Source organism: Melanerpes formicivorus, unplaced genomic scaffold (assembly GCF_026170545.1).
Source record: "Melanerpes formicivorus ecotype bairdi unplaced genomic scaffold, bMelFor1.0.p_v2 SCAF_35, whole genome shotgun sequence".
Taxonomy (NCBI): Eukaryota; Metazoa; Chordata; class Aves; order Piciformes; family Picidae; genus Melanerpes; species Melanerpes formicivorus.
Window position 1 is genome coordinate 7,482,409 of NW_027142387.1, and position 20,523 is coordinate 7,502,931.

The 20,523-nt window shown below is 43.8% G+C and overlaps 1 protein-coding gene across 4 annotated transcripts in view; it reads right to left on the reverse strand.

The window, feature by feature from the left end:
* SLC25A13 (solute carrier family 25 member 13) overlaps positions 1 to 20,523 on the reverse strand; it is a 128,165-nt gene that overhangs the window by 57,114 nt on the left and 50,528 nt on the right. For all 4 annotated transcript variants that reach the window (XM_068157069.1, XM_068157068.1, XM_068157070.1 and 1 more), the window contains one exon: positions 14,285 to 14,400. In XM_068157069.1, coding sequence (XP_068013170.1) covers positions 14,285 to 14,400 — 116 coding nt within the window. The remainder of the gene's footprint in view (positions 1 to 14,284; positions 14,401 to 20,523) is intronic.

A 20,523-nucleotide genomic window follows, 5' to 3' on the forward strand; every position in this document is an offset into this window, starting at 1 on the left:
GCCTAGTTGAGTTTAGTAGTCATAACTGGGCAACAGTTTATTAGAGGCCTGGCAGACTTTTAGGCAGTATCTGGCATATTTGGTGAAGAAACAACTAGTTGAAACACACCAAGTTGTACAATCAGTACTAAGGACCATATAGTGTTGGAACTGCATCAAGAGGAGTGTTTGCAGCAGGGTAAGAGAAGGGATTCTTTCTCTTTATTCTGCTCTTATTAGACCCCACCTTGAATACTGAGTCCAGTTCTGGCATCCCCAGCATAAGAAGGGCACAGAGCTGTTGGAGTGAGTCTAGAGGAGGGCCACAAAGATGATCCAAGGGCCGGAAAACTGTTGTGAGTACAGGCTGAGGGAGCTGGGGCTGTTCAGCCAGGAGAAGAGAAGACTCTGAGGGGACCTTAGAACTGCCCTGAAGGGATTGTACAGGAAGGCTGCAGAGGGGCTTTTCATAAGGGTGTCTAGCAATAGGACAAGGGGGAATGTTTTTCAGCTGAGGGTGAGCAGGTTTAGACTGGATCTTAGGAAGAAGTTCTTCAGTATGAGGGTGATGAGATCATGGAACAGGCTGCCCAGGGAGGTTGTGGATGCCTCCTCCCTGGGGGTGTTCAAGGCAAGGTTGGATGACGACTTGAGCAGCCAAGTCTGGTGGAGAGGCATCCCTGCCCATGGTAAGGAGGTTGAAGTTGATGATCTCTGAGGCCCCTTCCAAACTCAGCCATTCTCTGATTCTATGATAAGTAATGGCAGCAGCAACGAGATCTGAGGAAGTACTTGGCTCACACACCGGCACCCACTTCAACGTGACAGTCTGTCTCAGCCAAAAATACAGGGTAAGATATCTTCCAAAGAGAAGCTCAAGGCCAAAGGTTCCCAGCTGCTACACATCTTCCTAATTGTTGTATGACTCCTCCAGCACTGCCAGCCAAGAGTCAGTCCTTGTCTCCTGCTAATTCTTGTGGGCACAGAGAGCTGGTTCCCAGGAGACACTCCCTACCCAGAAGCAGGGCCAGGAGCTGGTCTCCTCCTCCCTTTACACTTTGTGGAAGAAAGAAAGACTGGGAGCCCAAACCCTGAGCTCCTGTCTGTCTCTGCAAGCAGCAGACCTGGAAGCCAGTTCCCAAGAGTGGCTGATGCCTGGGGCCAAGGAAATCAGCAGAGCTTTGTGCTTGCCTGTGTGCAGAACAAGTTGGGAGCCACCTCTCTGGAGCCAGCCTCTGCCTGCCAGGCAGGCCTGGGAGCCACCTTCCAGCTCACCCCAGCACCACAAGCAAAGGTGGGAACCGACTCCTTGTAGCTGTGAGGTCTCATCTCCAGGGCAAGTTGAGCTCTGGCTTCTGATTCAGCCCATGCCAAGCAGGCACCAAGGCTCTGCTGACCTGGGGAAACCCAACCAGGCTAGAATTCCCACTTTTAGGCAAGGAAACTGGAAAAACTGAGAGCAGAGTGGCACAACCAAGAGCCAGGAAATGTCAGGAAGCACCCACATGAGTGAAGTATAAAGAATGGTCCCATGGAGGTGAAAGGGGCAAGTGTCCTGTGCAGTCCCAAAAGCACTGCAGTTGGTGTCATCCACGGGGACAGCTTGTTCTAAAGCAAAGGGGCTTCACAGCAAGAGGAGATGATACTGCAGACCTGTTCCCATCCTTCAAGTAGTTTCAGTTTTAAAACACACCACCCACTGATCACAGGGAATCAGTGGTGAAAGAAGAAGTTGTATTGAACTCACAAACAGAAAGACTGACCCCAGTTAACCTCAAATTCTTAAAATTCAGCACTTCAAGTCCTAATGTCCTATGAGAAATTTTTCCAAAGAACAGCAGTGCCCCCAGGACAGCATTGTTCATTCATGTCTTCAAGCTCCAGCTTGGATCTTGTTTGCCAGCATTCTCCAGGAGCAAAATTCTACTCTCAAGGCAACAGGAGGGAAAGCCAATTGGTTCATGGTGAGGTCCTGTCCCTCTACTGAAAGTCATTTATTTAGGATGCTTCCTACTGACACAGCTCGAGGCACCTTGTCATGTGCCACTGGAGATCACCTTTATGAAGTTCCAGCTTCTGCCAGTCTTCCTTCAAAAAATGCAACCAGCATGAAGAAGATAGCCTCTCTTGCCCTCAAAGAGGCAATGGAGGCTGTCTCTTCCTGGCAGCAACCACTCTATTTTTCCAGAAGAATGAAGATATTTCGGAATAGCCTGTCCCTTGCACAGGAATCAGAGGCTCATCTGCTTCCTCCTTCCCTCTCATCCCATCTCCTGAACTTCCCCCAAGCAAGACACTGATAATGTCTGGATGAGATCAGGAACAACTCATTGTTTACCAGAAGCTATGTTTGCTTGGACTCCACATTTGTCTTTGTCAGAGCAAAAGGTGTTTTTTCACTTGGTGTGAGACAAGAGATAGGAAAATCTGAGCTATTGCAAAAGCAGTCTCAAATTATTTTTGATGGGGCCAGGCTCCTAACAATAATCATTCCTTCATCTTTTTAGCATATGAAAGTTACAGTGTCCTCTGATTAGTGTCTGGTGGATGAGAAGCTGGACATGAGCCAACAGTGTGTGCTTGCAGACCAGAAGGCCAATGACATCCTGCATCAAAAGCAGTGGAGCCACAAGGTGGAATAGCTTGATTACTAAGGTTTGCAAAGAGAAGGTACTCAGCCCTGGAAAGATTCAAAGCCAGGCCAGATGAGGCTTTCAGCAACCTGTTCTAGTGGAATGTGTCCATGCCCATGGTAAGAGTGGTTGGAACTAGATGATCTTTAAGGTCCCTTCCAACTCAAGACATTCTATGATTCTACCCTCTCAACTTCCCTCACAAAGCAGTAAGAACAGGGAGGGCTGTCACCTTTTGTCACAGCTAAGAAGCTCTGAAACAACACCCCAATGCTGTATTTTCACTGCTTCTTAAACTCCTTGCAAAACATGGACCACAGTCTATTCTGCAGCTCTGAATTTAAAAAAATATTACAAGGCAAGTACCTGGCAGAACACTCAACCTGAAGCTGGCAGAGCAGAAATGGAGCACATAATGTGAAGATAATGAGGTTGCATTACATAACTGAAGAAGGGGAGTTGGGAGAGGTTGATTTGAGAATAGATAGCAGCTCAGGTCAGTGCAATTTATCTGTGCTCTGCCATGTGGTGGTACTGCTGCTGTTTAAAAATAGAATCATGGAATCATTAATGTTGGAATAAAACTTTAAGACCATTGAGTCCAACTGCAACCCAACTACCACAACCACTAAACTATATCCTGAAAGCCCACATCCACACACTTCTTGAACACCTCCAGGGATGGTGACTCCATCACCTCCCTGGGCAGCCTATTCCAATGCCTCACCATGCTCTCAGTGAAGAAATTTTTCCTCATGTCCAATATAAACCTCCCCTGGCACAACTTAAACTCATTTCCTCTTCTCCTGTCACTGGTTCCTTGGGAGAAGAGACCAACACCAGCCTCATTCCTACCCACTTTCAGATAGCTGTAGAGAGCAGTAAGATCTGTCCTCAGCCTTCCCTCCTCCAGACTAAACAACCCCAGCTCCCTCATCTGCTCCCCATATAACCCCTCACCAGCCTCCTTGCTGTTCTCTGGACATGCTCTAGCACCTCAAGATCTTTCCTACACTCTGGTACCCAGAACTGAACCCAGTACTCAAACTGTAGCCTCACCAGGGGCCAAGAACAGGGACACCATCACTCCCCTACTCCTGCTGGACAGAGTAGTTCTGATCCCGGCCAGGATGCCATTGGCCTTCTTGGCCACTTGAGCACAGTGCTGGCTCATAAAACAGATTCACTCAATGGAGTGCAACCCCTTCCATTAGTGCTCTCAGTCTGCTTAAGATCAGTTTCATCTGCACCTGAAAATCACAGCTGTGCAGATACACTTGCATTATAAACACCTAAAAGAAGGCCTGGGATTCACCTCTTTGGGGAATTTTATGTGTGCATGTGTGAGTGGCAGCTTATTTTGTTAAAATAGGACTAATTACTCCAAATGCAGAGAAAATCCCCAAAGATAAAACTAAACTTGACAAAACTGAGAATTTTAACCTCATTGAGCAGGTCCAGCTATGGACTAGTCCTGAACAAGCAGGGGTTTCTGCAGCTGAACATAAGCCAGTGTTGCTTGGATGGAACCAAAGCTGTCATTTCTAATTCCATGTCCCTGTTTCAGTGTGGCTAAGTGAAATCATCACAGAATCACAGAATTATTTGGGTTGGAAAAGCCCTTTCAGATCATTGAGTCCAACCATTCTCTAACTCTAGCAAGTCTGGGGCTAAACCAGGTCCCTCAGCACCACACCTCTGCCTCTTCGAAACACCTCCAGGGATGGTGAATCATCTGGACTCACATCTGTTATCCCTGTATCACAGAGACGTGAACAACACAAGACTTTCAGAATCCAAACATCCTTTTTTTTTCCACACTGGCAGGGGTTGCTGTCACTGCAGCTGCCCAGGAACACAAGTTTACTCCAGAATCCCCACGGCCATTTCCGACAGCAGTTCAACAATCAAAGCGATAAAAGCAAACTCCTGGCACGAAGAAATTATCCTAAACTTTGCACTTCACTCTCCACTACAGACTTGAGAGCTCTATTTCTTTCTACAGCTAATTTTGCTTAGATAGATGGTAGGGGAAAAAAAAAAACAAAGAAGAATAGAAAAAAAAATTCCCTTTCTTGCAAAGCATTAACATGTAATTTTTTTTTCCCCCCACTTAAATACTTCCATTTCAAATGCACCACCAAATGTACTCCCACAACAGTGCTGGATAAGTATAAAACTATTTTAGTTCAATTAAAATGTCTAACTATCTGTCCCCCAAACCTACCTAAACTGTAATTTTCACTTTGAGCAGTACCAACACATTCTCAGTTTTTGTTTTCTTTCATCAGTTTATCAAATCAAGTCCTGCACTGAAATGCTGGGGGGGTGGGGGGGGGGGAGAGAGGGGGGGAAATTAGTCATTAACTGCTAAACAACAGCAAATTCTCCAATTTACAAAACTAAATTACACACCCTGTGTATTTTGCTATAGGAAATTTCACATTTAAATTTGCCATAACAAAACACTTTCCCCAGCTCTTCAGGCTTGGCTGAAGTTTTTGCCTTCTAAATCTGTAATTCCAGGACAATTTTAAAAGGTGATGGGGAAAACATTAAAATAAAAGTCAAGCTTAAATTGGTATAACTGCTGCTGCCACCTTTTAAATATATTCTGGTGTGGAAGCTTCTGATTCCTCCCTGAAAGCTGCCTAGCAATCAGGAATCTTTTTTTATTCCAACAGGGAATACTGGGATCAATGCTGATCAATATTGGAACTAGTGCTGATCAATACAGAGATCAGTACTGATCAACCTCTTCATGGTTTAGTTGATTAGGTGGGTTGGATTAGTTGATAGGTTGGATGTGATGATCTTGAAGGTCTCTTCCAACCTGGTCTGGCCTGGTCTGGTCTGGTCTATTCTATTCTATTCTAACCACCAGTGAGACTGAGGCTACCCTCAGTAAATTTGCAGATGACACCAAGCTTGAGTGCTGGGGTTGATAAGTCTGAAGGACAGGATGAGGCCATCCTGAGGGACCTGGACAAGCTGGAGAGGCGGCTGAGGAGCATGTCATGAGGTTCAATAAGGTGAATTGTAAGGTTCTGCACCTAGGCTGGGGCAATCCCAGATATCAACACAGGCTGGGGCATGATGAGATTGAGAGCAGCCCTGCAAAAAAGGACTTGGGGGTGCTGGTGGATGAAAAGCTGGAAACAAGCCAACAGTGTGTGTCTGCAGTCCAGAAGGCAAATGGCATCCTGGGCTGCATCAAAAGCAGCATGGCCAGAGATGGGGAGAGGGGATTCTGCCACTCTGCTCTGCTGAGACCTCATCTGCAGTGCTGTGTGTGCAGTGCTCTGGGGCCCTCAATACAGGAAGGACATGGACCTGACGGAGCAGGTCCAGAGGAGGGCCAAGAAAATGATCAGGGGGGAGGAGCACCTCTACTATGGGGACAGGCTAAGGGAACTGGGGCTGTTCAGCCTGGTGAAGACCTAATGGCAGCCTGCCAGTACCTGAAAGGGCTACAGGAAGGATGGAGAGGGACTGTTTGCAAAGACCTGCAGTGACAGGAGGAGGGGCAATGGTTTGAAATGAGACCAGAGCAGATTTAGATTGGATGTTAGGAACAAGTTGTGCACCATGAAGGTGCAGAACACTGGAACAGGTTGCTCAGGGTGGTAGTTGAGGCCCCATCCCTGAAGATACTCAACAAGGCTCAACAAGGCTCTGAACAAGAGTCTCTAGAGGGGTATGTCCCTGCTGAGTACAGGGGAGGCTGGACTAGACAACCTTTGGAGGTACCTTCCAACCCAAAATAGTCTATGATTCTATGACACACAGCTGTATAGAATCATAGCTAGCTAACCGGCAGCTCACTGTTAACCAAAGACTGACCTCATACAGTTGAAATTTACTTTCAAATTGGCTTTTCCCCCACCTTTTCCACACCTAGTTTTTTTCTTTCTAAGTAGCATGAAGTAGCAACAGAAAGCACAATATTTTAGCCATCTGAGCATGCAGTAGTCTTGAATTACCCCACCAACTGGAAGTGCTCTCTGTTATCTCTTTTAAAATTGGAGCCATTATAGCCAATTGTGCAAATCTACACTTAGCCTTTCATAAAAAGTGGATTTTTGACCCACTCAACTGGAACAGCTTCTGAGCAGTTCTGCCGATTTCTGACAAGATACCATACAACACGTGCATGCCAATTTCATAGTGGCCTGCATCCACATTCAGTTGTTCAGAAATCATTTAAAAAGTTCCTAAAATCAGGGTGGTTCTTTTTGTAGTACAAACCTATCATTTAAAGAAGTGCAATAAAGCTCCACATAGATATACAAAAATAGATGCCTTCACAGTGGCTTTGGACCTCCAGGTAACATCTGGAACACATCACTGGAAAGCAAAAGCTTATCATATTTGTTTGGCTGCCCTCAGAAGATGAATTCGTTGACTCTGCACATCTCCAGGTAGAAGAGAGACTACTGCAACAGCTCCAGTGGGGTGCAGCACCCTTCTTAGAGGTAGTCATGGGAGGGCAGAGACACAGGAGGCTGGAGTCTCTCACTGAAAGCAGCTGCTTCTGTTCATATGTGAATCTCATCCATTTTGGTGATAGAGCACCTGTTGTACACAGAGGTGAGACTACAACCAGAGCTGCTAACTGAGTGTCCTTCAGATGTCCTAAGTAGACTTGAAAGATGACAACAACCAAAGCCCCCAGGAAACCATAAAGTGCTGTATGAATCCTAACAAATTATTCAGCATGCATTCCTTTTTTGGAGAGAGGCACTGGCTATTAAACCAAATCATTTGGTAGGACAAGAAGAAACGGCCTCAAGTTGCACCAGGGGAGGTTTAGACTGGATACCAGAAGAAACTTCTTCACTGAAAGGGCTCTCAAAGACTGGAACAGGCTCCTCAGGGAAATGGTTCACTCATCATCCCTAGAGGTGTTTCAAAGAGACAGATGTGGTGCTGAGAGGCATGGTTTAGCACCAGACTTGGTAGTTAGGTAACTGTTGGACTCTATTTATCTTAATGATTCCGTGACTCTATTTGGTTATAACTTTATTGTCCTATCCAAACTTTTCAACAAGGACATGGCCTAGAGGTTAATTTCATAATGAAAACACTATTACAGAGAACAGCCTTCTGCCTTCATGAATTATCCCCACCAAAAGATCCATGATAAGCTTGCAGTTTCACCTATCTGCTGAAAATGCTCTCAGGTTTTTATTCTCTTATGGTTTCAAATTAGAGAAGACAAGCTTTAAATTGGATGCTAGGAACAAGTTCTGCACCATGAGGGTGCTGGAACACTGCAAAAGGTTGCCCAGGGAGGTAGTTGAGGCCCCATGGAGATAGAATAGAACAGAATAGACCAGGTTGGAAGGGACCTTCAAGATCATGTCCAACCTATCATCCGACACCACCTAATCAACTAAACCATGCAACCAAGCACCCTGTCAAGTCTCCTCCTGAACACCTCCAGTGATGGTGACTCCACCACCTCCTCAGGCAGCCCATTCCAATGGGCAATCACTCTCTCTGTGTAAAACTTCCTCCTGACCTCCAGCCTAAACCTCCCCTGGCACAGCCTGAGACTGCATCCTCTTGTTCTAGTGCTGGCTACCTGGGAGAAGAGGCCAATCTCTGCCTGTCTACAACCTCCCTTAAGGTAGTTGTAGAGAGCAATAAGGATATTCAAGGTCACAGTCCACAAAGCTTGGTGAGTCCACAAAGCTCTGACCAAGCTGCTCTAGTGGAGGATGTCCCTGTTCAGTGCAGGGGAGTTGAACTAGCTGACCTTCGGAGGTCCCTTCCAACCCAAACTATTCTATGATTCTACGACAAACAAACAAAAACCCAACAACAAAGAGCAAACCTACACACCAAACTTCCATTCAGCATGATTTAGAAAACTCAGCTGTATTTTCTAGACCAAGTGAAACACAACTGTGTAAAAGGATGGAGCTTCTCCTAATACTTGAAAATGACAGATTCACTTTGTGACTGAACAAGCTTTGTTGTACTTAAGATGCCTTCCTGAAAGCCTGCCTGGTTACATAACATTTTAGTTAGAAGGAACAAAACAAAACAAGAAAACCTTTCCAAGATGACATATGTCTAAGAACTGAAAAAGATTGCAAAAATTGGTTTGGAGGAAAAAAAAATATATCACTGATTCTACTGGACATTCTCTTCTCATTACAACTGGTCTGGGTGAAATGCTGGATGGAAGAGATGCCATCGAGTGGGACTTAGGCCTGAAAGGTAGGCCCAAGACAACCTCCTGAAGGTCAACAAGGCTGAGTGCAAGGTCCTACACCTGAGTCAGGGCAATCCCAAGCACAAATCCAGGCCAAGTGAGGAGTGGCTTGAGAGCAGTTTCAGGGAGAAAGACTTGGGGGTGTTAGCTGATGAAAAACTCAGTGTGAGCTGGCAATGGTCACTGGCAGCCCAGAAGGCAGCCATGTGCTGGGCTGCATCAAAAGCAGTAGGATAAGGAAGGTTAATCTGCCACTCTGCTCTGGTGAAACCCCATCTGGAGCACTGCACAAGACAGACATGGGGCTGTTGGAGCAGGTCTAGAGGAGGCTGCAAAGACGATCAGAGGGCTGGAGAACCTCCCCTGTGGGGACAGGCTGAGGCTGGTCAGCCTGGAGAAGAGAACACTCTGGGGAGATCTAATAGCAGCTTTCCAGTACCTGAAGTGGGCTTGCAGGAAAACCAGGAAAGGATTTGCAGTGATGAGAGGGAATGGATTGAAGCTTGAGGAGGGCAGATTTAGACTGCAAATTAGGAAGAAATTCTTTACAGATAGGGTGGTGAGATACTGGAACAGGTTGTCCAGGGAGGTAGTGGATGCTCCCTCCCTGGCGGTGTTCAGGGTCAGGTTTGATGAGACCTTGAGCAACCTGGTGTAGTGGAAGGTGTCCCTGCCCACAGCAGGGGGCTTGGAACTAGATGATCTTTACGGTGTCTTCCAACTTACACCATTCTATGAATCTACACAAATGTTCCCCTGCACAGGTGTAAGCTAGCACACCACTGGCTACACATGGTTTCTAATCAATATGAACCAGTGATGGAAATTTCACTGAGTATTGCAGTTTGTCAAATGATGAAAGCTTACAGCCTCAGTGATTTATTTTGGTAGTTCAGATTAAGCTTTTCCTTGCTTTACACAGCATTAAGTGGACCATTTTGGGCATCACTAAGACAGCAGTTATACAAGAAAAAAGATAGAGTAATTACAGACCCCATTAGAAGAACCAAGTCATGCCAAGCAATTACAGGGCAAAGCATAAAATAAATAATCCTCTAAGAAAAGCAAGAGCTAGCTCACAAAGTCTGAACCTAATCCTTTGGTCAGAAAAACAGTTGTGAGACTCCTGTAATAAGTCTCAGAGCGTTATCAGAAGAGAAACTCTGAAGCTGTGTAGGTTTCTGTTTAAACCTCTGTTAGGAGCTCTGTGCTTTTAGAAAGTTTACAAACAAGGATTCAGGCAATTCAAGGATCAGGTAAGCAAACAGGAGTTGCTTAGTAAGATGTAGCCTTAATTAATGTTTTATCTAGGAACTCTACTGATGTAATTAATAACAGCAGAGCTCCACAATAGCTGCTGTCTACACATAAATTTTGCTTTGAGACAAAAGCAGAATACATTGCTTGATTCTGCAGCTGTCAGGCTAAACAAACAACAGTATGGGCTTCCTCATTTCCTCCGCATTTTGGCTGGGTTTGAGGGGGTTTGGTTTTGCATTTTCTTGTATTGTTTTTGTTTAAAATTAGAGGACTGCCTTGTTCCACAGCATACCCTTTCCTGTATCTCAGAGCAGCACAGCACTGCCTCCATTTTGAAACAGCTTCAGGTGGAATTAAGAGAATCTTTTAAAAAACAGAAACCAACCCAAACCCAGAAAAAGAGCCCACATCATACCACAGCCACATTTCATTCCCTACGAAAGCAAGAATTCCTGTCTCGTGGGAAATCCTCATTTAAACCAAATCAGCATGAAAGGCTTCATAGCAAGGTTCAGTGGCAGCTCAGTCTCAGGCAATCACAGCTCTTTTTGTGCTTCTCCTGTTGGTTTTGCCCTTCACTAGAGCTGTGAGCAGCGCACCAGTATAAGCAAAAGAACGTTCCAGAAGCCGGCTCTCATCACTGCGTTACTCACAGCTCCGAAGCCTTAGCTCCCATCGTTTCATTCAGCCATCCGAAATTAGAGATGGAGGTTAAAACAACCAAGTTTTTAAACACTGACATTTTTACCCAATCATCTTGCCATGGTTTTTGTTTTTTTTTAATGCCATCTAGTAAAGACTTTCAAAGGGCTCTGCTTCTTTAATGAGGCATTAAAATACAGTCATACGACAAAAAAGCAACTCTACTAAGTCTCTTAAACCCCTGGACTTACATTATCAGCTTTTATGTGCCTGTCAACACTCAACAGTAAGAAGCAATGGTTTGCTCTTTGCCTCGAATTTAAAAGCCAGCTAAACTTCCTCCCACTTTCCTGCTGAGAGCTTTAACTCCTTGCAAACTGTCAAAGCTTTGACACTTCAGCAGCAGATAAATCTACAACACGATGCAACAGCCAGGTGTAGCTTCAGTCAGCCACTGGCCACTAATTTACTAGTGGCCATTTCATTCACCTCCAAAAGCAATAAACTAGAAATACTTCCTACTCCCCCCAGCCATGCAGATCAGCACTTTTCAAAGCGCTCTGTCAAAGAACCTGCTACAGTTAACTTGCAACCTGAAAGAAATGAAACATTTAAAATTGTAGAGATGTCAACACCTGGCTAAAATGCAAAGGCATTTCCAAGCCAGAAGTTAAAGTAAGACTGCAGCGTTTTTTTCAAGCAAAATCAATGCAAAGCATTAAATACCTGGAATTTCTTTACCCAGAACGTGTCTTTAAGTATCCACAGCCTGGATGTGGCACTCAGTGTGCAAGCTGATTGACATAAAGTCCATTATTGATTTGTTTAGCAAAGGTGCTAAGCTAAATGCACCTGTGCAAGGAAAAAAATAAATATATGCATTTGGATTATTTGCTTAGTAGAAAATGTGAGGTTTGCAGATGGGAAGCCCTATATTCTGTTTGGTATGAGCTAAAATATTTATACCATGATCTCAGCATACAGAAAAACAATGGCTGCGGAGATAAGCCAGGCTGTTTCTTTACAACAATAAAATGAGGTACAGACTTATAATGGGATCCTTGAGATACTACACTTAACAGCAGTATAGTGAAAAATGATCCTTTCCCTTTTCTTCTGTTCCTTTCACACTGTAATTCCACAGGACACAAAACCCCTATTTAAGTCTCCTAACCTTGATAAGGACTTGATCCCACTCTCATTCAAGTCAATGGAAAAAGATCTCATAATTAACTTCAAGAGACACATGACTGAGGCACAGAGTGGCAAAGTTACAGGAGAGTATTGTAATAAGTTATGCATGAAAATATTGGGGGGGAGCGTCACAGCAAGGAGAAAAAAAAAAAGCTTCTTTTTTTTCCTTATGACAGAAAAATAGAAACCAGCTTTGTCTAAAGGTCAACCTGTTCTGCTGAGAATGCACAACGCCAAGACTGCTCTTGCATCCACTCCACTCCAGGCATTTATGGGGTGGTAGCCACAAGGTATGGATTTATGCTTTCAAAGAGGGAGAGGAAGGAATTAAATAAAAACTACCTGAGGCTCAGTCAATGCTGGCTTGTCTCCTCTTTCAAATGCCTTAAATACAGCCTGGCATTGGAGTTTCTCTCATCACCAGAAGGACTTCAATGGACTTCAAATGCCAAGCAAATCCCTTGATTCATTGAGTCTAACATCAAGGGAAGCATTTGCCAGCCAGACTGCCAAGGGTTAAAAAGTGGAGTTGGACTGATTCAGCATTCAGCTCAAATGACTACAGTTCTTCCTAGATTATTAATGAGTGCTCCAAGCAACCGGGGGCTCTGACGCAGACAAGAACCTGCACATCACAGGCATTCCAGGAGCTCTGTTTGTCTGTGCTGGAACAAAACCTCTGCTAAATATGTGCACCCTCCTGATTTAAAAGCATGCCATCTCTCATTGCTTCTCTGTACACACACGTGCACAAGACTCTTAGGCACAAAATATCACCTTCATCAAGGTTATGATCAGACACAGATCCTCCTGAAATTCCTTCAAATCTTTGAGCGTTCCTGGTGGTTTTGGAAAAGCTGTTCTAACAAGCAACGTTGCACACAAAACCCCACATCTTTCACACAATCCCAACAGACAGCCAAAATGCTGAAGAGACAAAATAGGCACAAGAAAAAACCAGAGCTGTTTAACAACCAATTAATAAAACTTCAGACACGTGGAGTAATCATGTCCAAATTTAGCTGATCAGAAATAGCAATTTTAGCCACTGTAGGTCCGTAGGACAAAAAAAAGAATGCCCCATAGCTGCTGAAGTGAAAGCTCAATGTCTGAAGTTACTCAAAACTGCTAATTTCTGTATCCTTCTTCACAATGGTCCCTATCATTAGGCAGGTGGCAGATAGTTCTGCAGACACCAAAAGCTGTCTCTATGGTCCTGTCTTCAGCTTAGGCAGCGAGACAGATACCCTTTATCTCTTCCCAAAGCAGTAAAGAAATGCTCCACACAGAATTGGAAAGAATTAAAAGTTTAAATGGAAGTATTATTGGTAACTACATACAACACTACCAAAACATGAAAAACATACCCAACAATTCATATTCAGCCCAGCTCTCCAGTTCTGGGCTTCTCCAAAACCTCACTAGACCATCACCTTCCTAAAACCTTACCCCCACCAGGCTTCATACCCTGGGCCTCAAAGCTCCCAGGGCCTCCAATGCCTGCCCCATGCCTCCCTACCCAGACCCAAATGACACAACAGTAAAAATTAGCTCAACCAAGGCTGGGGCCAGACTGCAAACCTTCTGCACACAACCAAAGATAAGGCCCTGCCTGTACAGGAGAGCAGAGGGAGGAAAAAAGGCCAGACAAACAGAAATGTTCATTTTTTTAGAGATGCAGGACTTAATGGGAATGAAATAACAAAAGATTACACTTTCTGGTCCATCCCTGGACCTTTCTGGTCCTCCTGGAGGTCCTCAACTCTCTGGTTCTTAAAGGCATCCAGCCTCAAACCATAACAGGACCTTGAAATACGCAGTCCCCATCCACAGGCTTTAAGCTGGTCTATTTCTGCTGTTGTGGATGCAAACACCACAGTTCCCAATACACAGCTGAACTTTCTGGTGGTGGGCAATAATGGATTTATTACTGTAAAAATCTCACAGAAGAAAAATTTTAAGCTTTAAAAAGGAAGGCAGTTTGAAATATAGCCAATTTAAACAACAAATAATTCAGGGTAATTTCAGACTCAAGTCTTCTGGCAACTTCCTTGTGGTTTCACAATCATTTCCTATAGTCACCTTTCACTGCTCTTCTGAAGACCTGCACGAGCCTTTTGAGGGAAAAAAGAAGTGACCAGTTTCCCAGAGAAAACCAGAAAGATGATCATGACTTTGACTTCAGGCTGCCCACATGTAAATGATTAAAAGAACAATCTCATCCAGAAAGTTGCTTGGCACCAGTGAAACTACTGTAAACACCCTGTGTTTCCTACTGTAAGAGAAGGTGAAGGGGAGTTTGGCATAAATAGGTTTTTTTAAATTAGGAGTGTATATTTAAGAACAGTCTTACCAAAAGTAACTTCTCCTTTGCCAGTCTTGTCAAACAGCTGAAAGGCTACTATGAACAATGCATCTGGAGCACACAGGACTGATTCAAATGCCACAAACTCTTGAAAGGATATCAACCTAAGGGACAAAGGAAAAAGCAAGAGCTATGAAACCACCTCCTTGCAGAAAACTGAAATACAAGATTAACACAGATTATACAAAAAGATCAAATCATAACCAAAAAGTGCATAAAAATGTTATCAATAGGGATTTTAATCTACCTTAAAATGGCTGTCAGAAGGCCTTTATATCACTAGATGGAAATGATGGAGCCAGGCTCTTCTCAGTGATGCCCAGTGAGAGGACATGGGGCAGTGGGTGGAAGTTAAGGCACGGGACGTTCAATGGAAACATGAGGAAAAGATTTTTCACTGTGAAAGAGATGGAACACTGGAATAGGCTGCCCAGGGGTGTTGTGGAGTCTCCCTCTCTGGAGATATTCAAAAACTACCTGGATGCACTCCTGTGTGATCTGATATAGGTGATCCTGCTCTGGCAGGAGCGTTGGACTAGATAGTCCTTCGAGGTCCTTTCCAACCCCTAACGTTCTGTGATTCTGTGACTGTTGAGCAAGGAATTATTCCTCTCATCAAGTCACAACAGAACAAAAAACAAGCAAAGTGCTCAGCGACTCACCTCAGCTTTAATGTCTAACTGCACTGCCCTCTGGGGAAGCCTACCGCCCTTTGCTGGCAAGACAGAGCGCCAATAAAGAGATGAATAACTTCCCTCAAGACTCAGTGCTTAAGGCTTTTGGAAAGCAAACCCATTCAAGACCTATATGCTGCCACTCACTTCAGAAGGAAGCGATCAGAAGGTGTTATCAGCTTGCTAACAATTTATTAGTCATCCATCGCAGCCCTCCAGTCCTGCATGTTGAGTCACACATTTCAAGCTGGAGTCTGCACATTCTTCTTCAGCCCAGGAGCAATTTACTCAAATTCATCATCACAGCCAGGTTCCCCATGCACGAGCACAGATAAAAGTAGAGGTGCCCTTCGTTAAGTTAGTTAATAAGCAGAAATAAATTAAGACAACTTGGCATTGTTTCCAGCAGTAGATTTGATACAGCAAAGACCTTGAGCAGTTCTGATTTCTCTGGGTCACACCCAAGAGTTCAAATAAAGATCAAACTCCTATTCGTAAAGAGGCAAGGGCCAACTGCTCTTCTGGTTTGCTGCTTCTTTAATGTCTAGGTTGTACACTTTAAAATCATCTTCAAAAGTGTGGCTGCAGGGCCTGCTGGCAGCCTGGGAGGTTTAAAATTGTTCTCTCTCAAGGCTGCTTGATGGCAATGTAGTGAGAAATAGATTTAATGGGTTTACCTGGCAAGTAGCTGGGGAACAAAGATTCCCAAAGATCTGAGAAACACAAAATTCAGAGAATAGAATAGAATAGACCAGAAGAGACCTTCAAGATCATCGTGTCCAACCTATTATGCAACACCACCTAATCAACTAAACCATGGCACCAAGCACTCTATCAAGTCTCCTCCTGAACACCTCAAATAATGGTGACTCCACCACCTCCCCGGGCAGCCCATTCCAATGGGCAATCACTCTCTCTGTGTAGAATTTCTTCCTAACCTCCAGCCTAAACCTCCCCTGGCACAGCTTGAGACTGTGTCCTCTTGTTCTGATGCTGGTTGCCTGGGAGAAGAGACCAACCTCCGCCTGTCCACAACCTCCCTTAAGGTAGTTGTACAGAGCAGTAAGGTCTCCCCTGAGCCTCCTCCTCTCCAGGCTAAGCAACCCCAGCTCCCTCAGCCTCTCCCCATAAGGCTTGTGTTCCAAGCCCCTCACCAATCTTCTTGTCCTTCTCTGGACACATTCCAGCAACTCAACATCCTTCCTAAACTGAGGGGCCCAGAACTGGACACAGTACTCAATGTGTGGCCTCACCAGTGCAGTGTACAGGGGCAGAATGACCTCCCTGCTCCTGCTGGCCACACTGTTCCTGCTACAGGCCAGGATGCCATTGGCCCTCTTGGCCGTGTAACGAATAGCAAGAAATACACATAAAACTTTATGCCTTATAAAACTTTATAAAGCTTTATTTTTGCTTTTGTTTTTCATTAGAAACTAACTGTATCCTTAGGACTTGGACTCCAAGTGACACTGCAGCTGGCTCAATGAAAACTCCCACTCGGTGTGCACTAACAGTGAAGAACAAAGTGTTTGAAGAGGTTGGGAAAGACATTCCCTTCATCAAGTTGTGATGACCTATGGCTATACAGCAATCTTCAGTCACCATCTCTTCAGGGAATTAATTTCAAGTCACACAGAAGTCAGACATTCACAGGGTAACCAAGGTTGATTTCCATGATCAGCATGAAAACATGAGAGGAGAAACAGATGAGAACACTGAGAAAAAAACAACCATGGTACAGAGAAGGCCAAAACACTGTTCTGCATTACCTCCCTCTATACATACTCACTAAATAAAAGAAAGTATATGTAGAGTCAGAAATAGTCTGACAAATAATTAGCTCTGGGAACTCGCCACCATAGATCATTACGCAGTGTGAGAAATAAATAAGAAGAAACCTTCTCAGGTACTCTTAATAACTCACAATTGATGGTGCCAATAAACATCTAAGCATGCCTTGAGCTTTACTGGCAGTGAAGCCAATGACTTGCTACATATTCACACCCCAGCACATGGGCAGGCCTCTGAGTTTAATTTAAACTCTTCAGGAGCTCTCAGTACTCCCCACTGCCAGGCACCGAATACACAGCTCCTCAGTCGTTAAATGGAAGCAAATTCCATCTCTCCTAAGACAAAAGGAATTTTTTTTCCATGCTGTATTTCCTTCCATTTTCAACCAATATATCACAACCTACTTGGTAACAATAAATATGCATAAATGCAAAACTATGTTATTTGCAGGTTATAAAAGCTCATCATTATCCATCATTAATGGTTCCACACCTGACAACTTCCACAACAGCAAACAGACACAAAGCCCTGAGCTCTTCTGTCCCCAAAAGTGTAAAGCCCACACCCAGAAAGAATAAAACAGACAGCAAGAGACAAGACTCTGGAATAGGATTTTTTAGAATTTAAATCTACAATAATCTACCAGCAGCATTTTGATACAGCTGCTTTTTGTGTGGAACAACCACCAGCACATGTCCTTACCACCAGATCCCAACACAGCGATGAGAGCACAGGAAAAGAAACACAGCACCACACTAAGAACATATTCTCTGGTTTTAGGCCTGGATTTGATTAAAAGTCCACATATTAACACAGCTACAAGATTTTAAACTGGTAGAAGCATTCTTTGTCAGTACTTGCAAGTAATAAATCCCCCTAATAAGTCAGAGAGAGATGCTTAAAATAACCCCATTTTCAAAAGCAATTATTCATACTACTAGGAAGATTAAAAGTGTACAAATTGTGTGGTTCTAGCCAGACTGTTAAAGAAGAGACATTAATATCTGCTGTGCCAGCTGAATTCAAATTAACCCAATTTTTACATGTTAATTAAACCAGCTATTTTCTTCTTATTGTATTTTTGCTCCTTAAGTAGACCAGCCCGCGAGTGATTCCCAACAGATCTATTCTACCAACAATGACGTATTCATTTACTTCTATTATGACCACACAATACAGTAACTGAGCAGTAATTTTTCACAGTCAATTACACGTGTGGTTCTTAATGCTTAAAGATGCTGAAATAACGTGGAGCACAGAGCCATATGCTCACTTCTCTCCACTGCACAAGGGTAGTTGCCTGGGTAACACATTTTCTCTCCGGTTTAGCATCATCTTTTTTTTGGGGGGGGTTAGCATAACCCTTCCCTGACTATCATTAGGTGGCATTAAACAGCATGTATTAACATGGACTTCAATATACTACTTAAGAGTTATTTTATCTACCTAAACAAGTGTTCATTTATGTTACAATAGCAGGGAAAAGCCTTGTGATTTTAAGGGCACTGACAGGGGAAGCTGAGATGTTTACAGAATTTTTACTACGATCTTGAGGACACCCTACTTAACTGGTCAAAGTCTTCCTTCACCTTCACATCTGTGCCAATATTGAACCTTTTATTCAGGAAGGTTGAAATCTTGGTATTTTAAAAGCATCCACACAAACAAAAATCAGAATTGTTTTGGTTGGAACAGACCTTTAAGGTCATTGCGTCCAACCTTCAAACCGACACCACCACGGCCATGAAACCATCTCCTGAAGTGCCATGTCCCCACATTCTTGAACATCTCCAGGGATAGTGACTCCACCACTTCCCTGCGCAGCCTGTTCTGATGCCTGACCACTCTTTCAGGAAAGAAATGTTTCTTAATATCCAACTTAAACCTCCCCAAAGAGCTAGTCAAAACACAACTGGGTATGGTGCAGCAAAACCACTATTTGCTACCCTCTCCTTTCATAGAACAGAATGGTTTGGTTTGGAAGGGACCTAGAAGATCAGATAGTTCCAAAACCCTGCCTTCAGCAGGGACACCTCCTACTGGACCACACTGCTCAAAGCCTGGTCTCAATCACTTCCAGGGATGTGGCATCCACAGCTTTAGTAGGCAACCTGTTCCAGCATCTCACTACCCTCATAGTAAAGAGCTTTTTCCTAACGCGCATTCTATATCTAGCCTGCTCAAGCTTAAAACCACTGCCCCTTGTCCAGTCACCACAGGCCTTTATAAAAAGTCCCTCCTCAGCTTTCCTGTAGGCCTCCTTCAGGTAGTGGGAGGCTGCTCTAAGGTCTCCCCAGAGCCTTCTCTTCTCCAGGCTGAGCAGACCCACTGCAATAATATAACCAAATGCAACGATGAAGAGGTTTCCTCAGAAATCAATGCATCTGTTTTTACTAGATCAGCAATTTAGACATGATAACATAATGGGACACAAACTAAAGCTACATCTATTATTTTATGCTGCAGCCCAGGTAAACTAAGTATAGTGTAAATTGGTGCATTAGAGGATAAATTTATATCCAATAATAATGGGAACTGCTGGCATTTCCAAGTGTTATTATGTATAGTTTGTCCTTTCTAAAAATAAAGCATGCAGTTATGTCTCAGTAAAGTGTTAGTTACTACAGTCCAAACAGAGATGTGCAGTAAATACTTATTTTGTTAGACAGATGTTTAGAAGTACAACAAAAGACTGAAAAAACAATATCTGATAGTAGGGAGGATGGAAAATGTCTGGCCTGTTCCTGATAGGCTTTGCAAAAGCCACTGTGTTCTGGGGGAGTTTCTGATCCAGCTGAAGCTAAATTAAGCATTTTTTTTTGTTTTAATTAAATGTAGGGATGAGAAGCTTAAGGCCAGGAACCAGTCAAAGTTCTTAAGACTGTTTCCTACAAACTATAGTCACACAATACAACACTTTATCACTGATCAACCACTTTGGAAAGCTTCTCTGCTCATCAGCAAGAAAAGCATTTCCTTTTCTTAAAAGGAACCTTAAAAAGGTGCCTCTGTAACAGCACAGAAGGAAAACCCACCTCCAAATAACCCCTTGCCCTGACTAAAGATGGAGGCAAAACTTGCTCCCATGGCAACAGATATTCACTGAATGACAGTCTGCCTTAAGAGGTCTCATACCTTTGTCACACCACCAGCAGCTCCTCTAGATACCCTCAAACCCTCAGTCTCTGGCAATGCAGGAATTCTGCTACAGCTACACAAGAGATTTTGTCCACAGCAACCCCAGTGAGGTTGTACGTAAGAGCTACCGTTCTTTACACAGTCAAGATCTCAGCTCTGGGGCAAGCAACTCTTTGCCCATTTATTTGCCCATGCTCTGCTCATGAGTCTAAAGCTCTTGAGCTATCTCCTTTTCACCTCTGCAACTTACCCATTTTATATTTCTCACTTAGTACCTGTACCTAACTTCTTACCAAATTCAGAAGGAGCTTAAAAAGCAGGTTTATATTTCACTTTAAAACTAGGAGATCTGGGCAGCCAAGCTGGAAAGCATTCAACAGAAGACCAGTAAGTCTTACTGCTATCCCATTCCAGGAATCTAAAAGTGACTGACCCTTGCTTCAGATGATCACTCTGAGAATTACTTTGTACACCACTAGAAGAAGGTACAAATGCCTGGCCATGTGAAAAATATGCTACAGTGTCAGGTTACAGAGATAGATGCTAATCACTCCCTGAACTTGCTCCAGTCCTTCACATAGTAGGATAGCAGCTAAACAGGACGACAGTTTGAATACCAGAAGA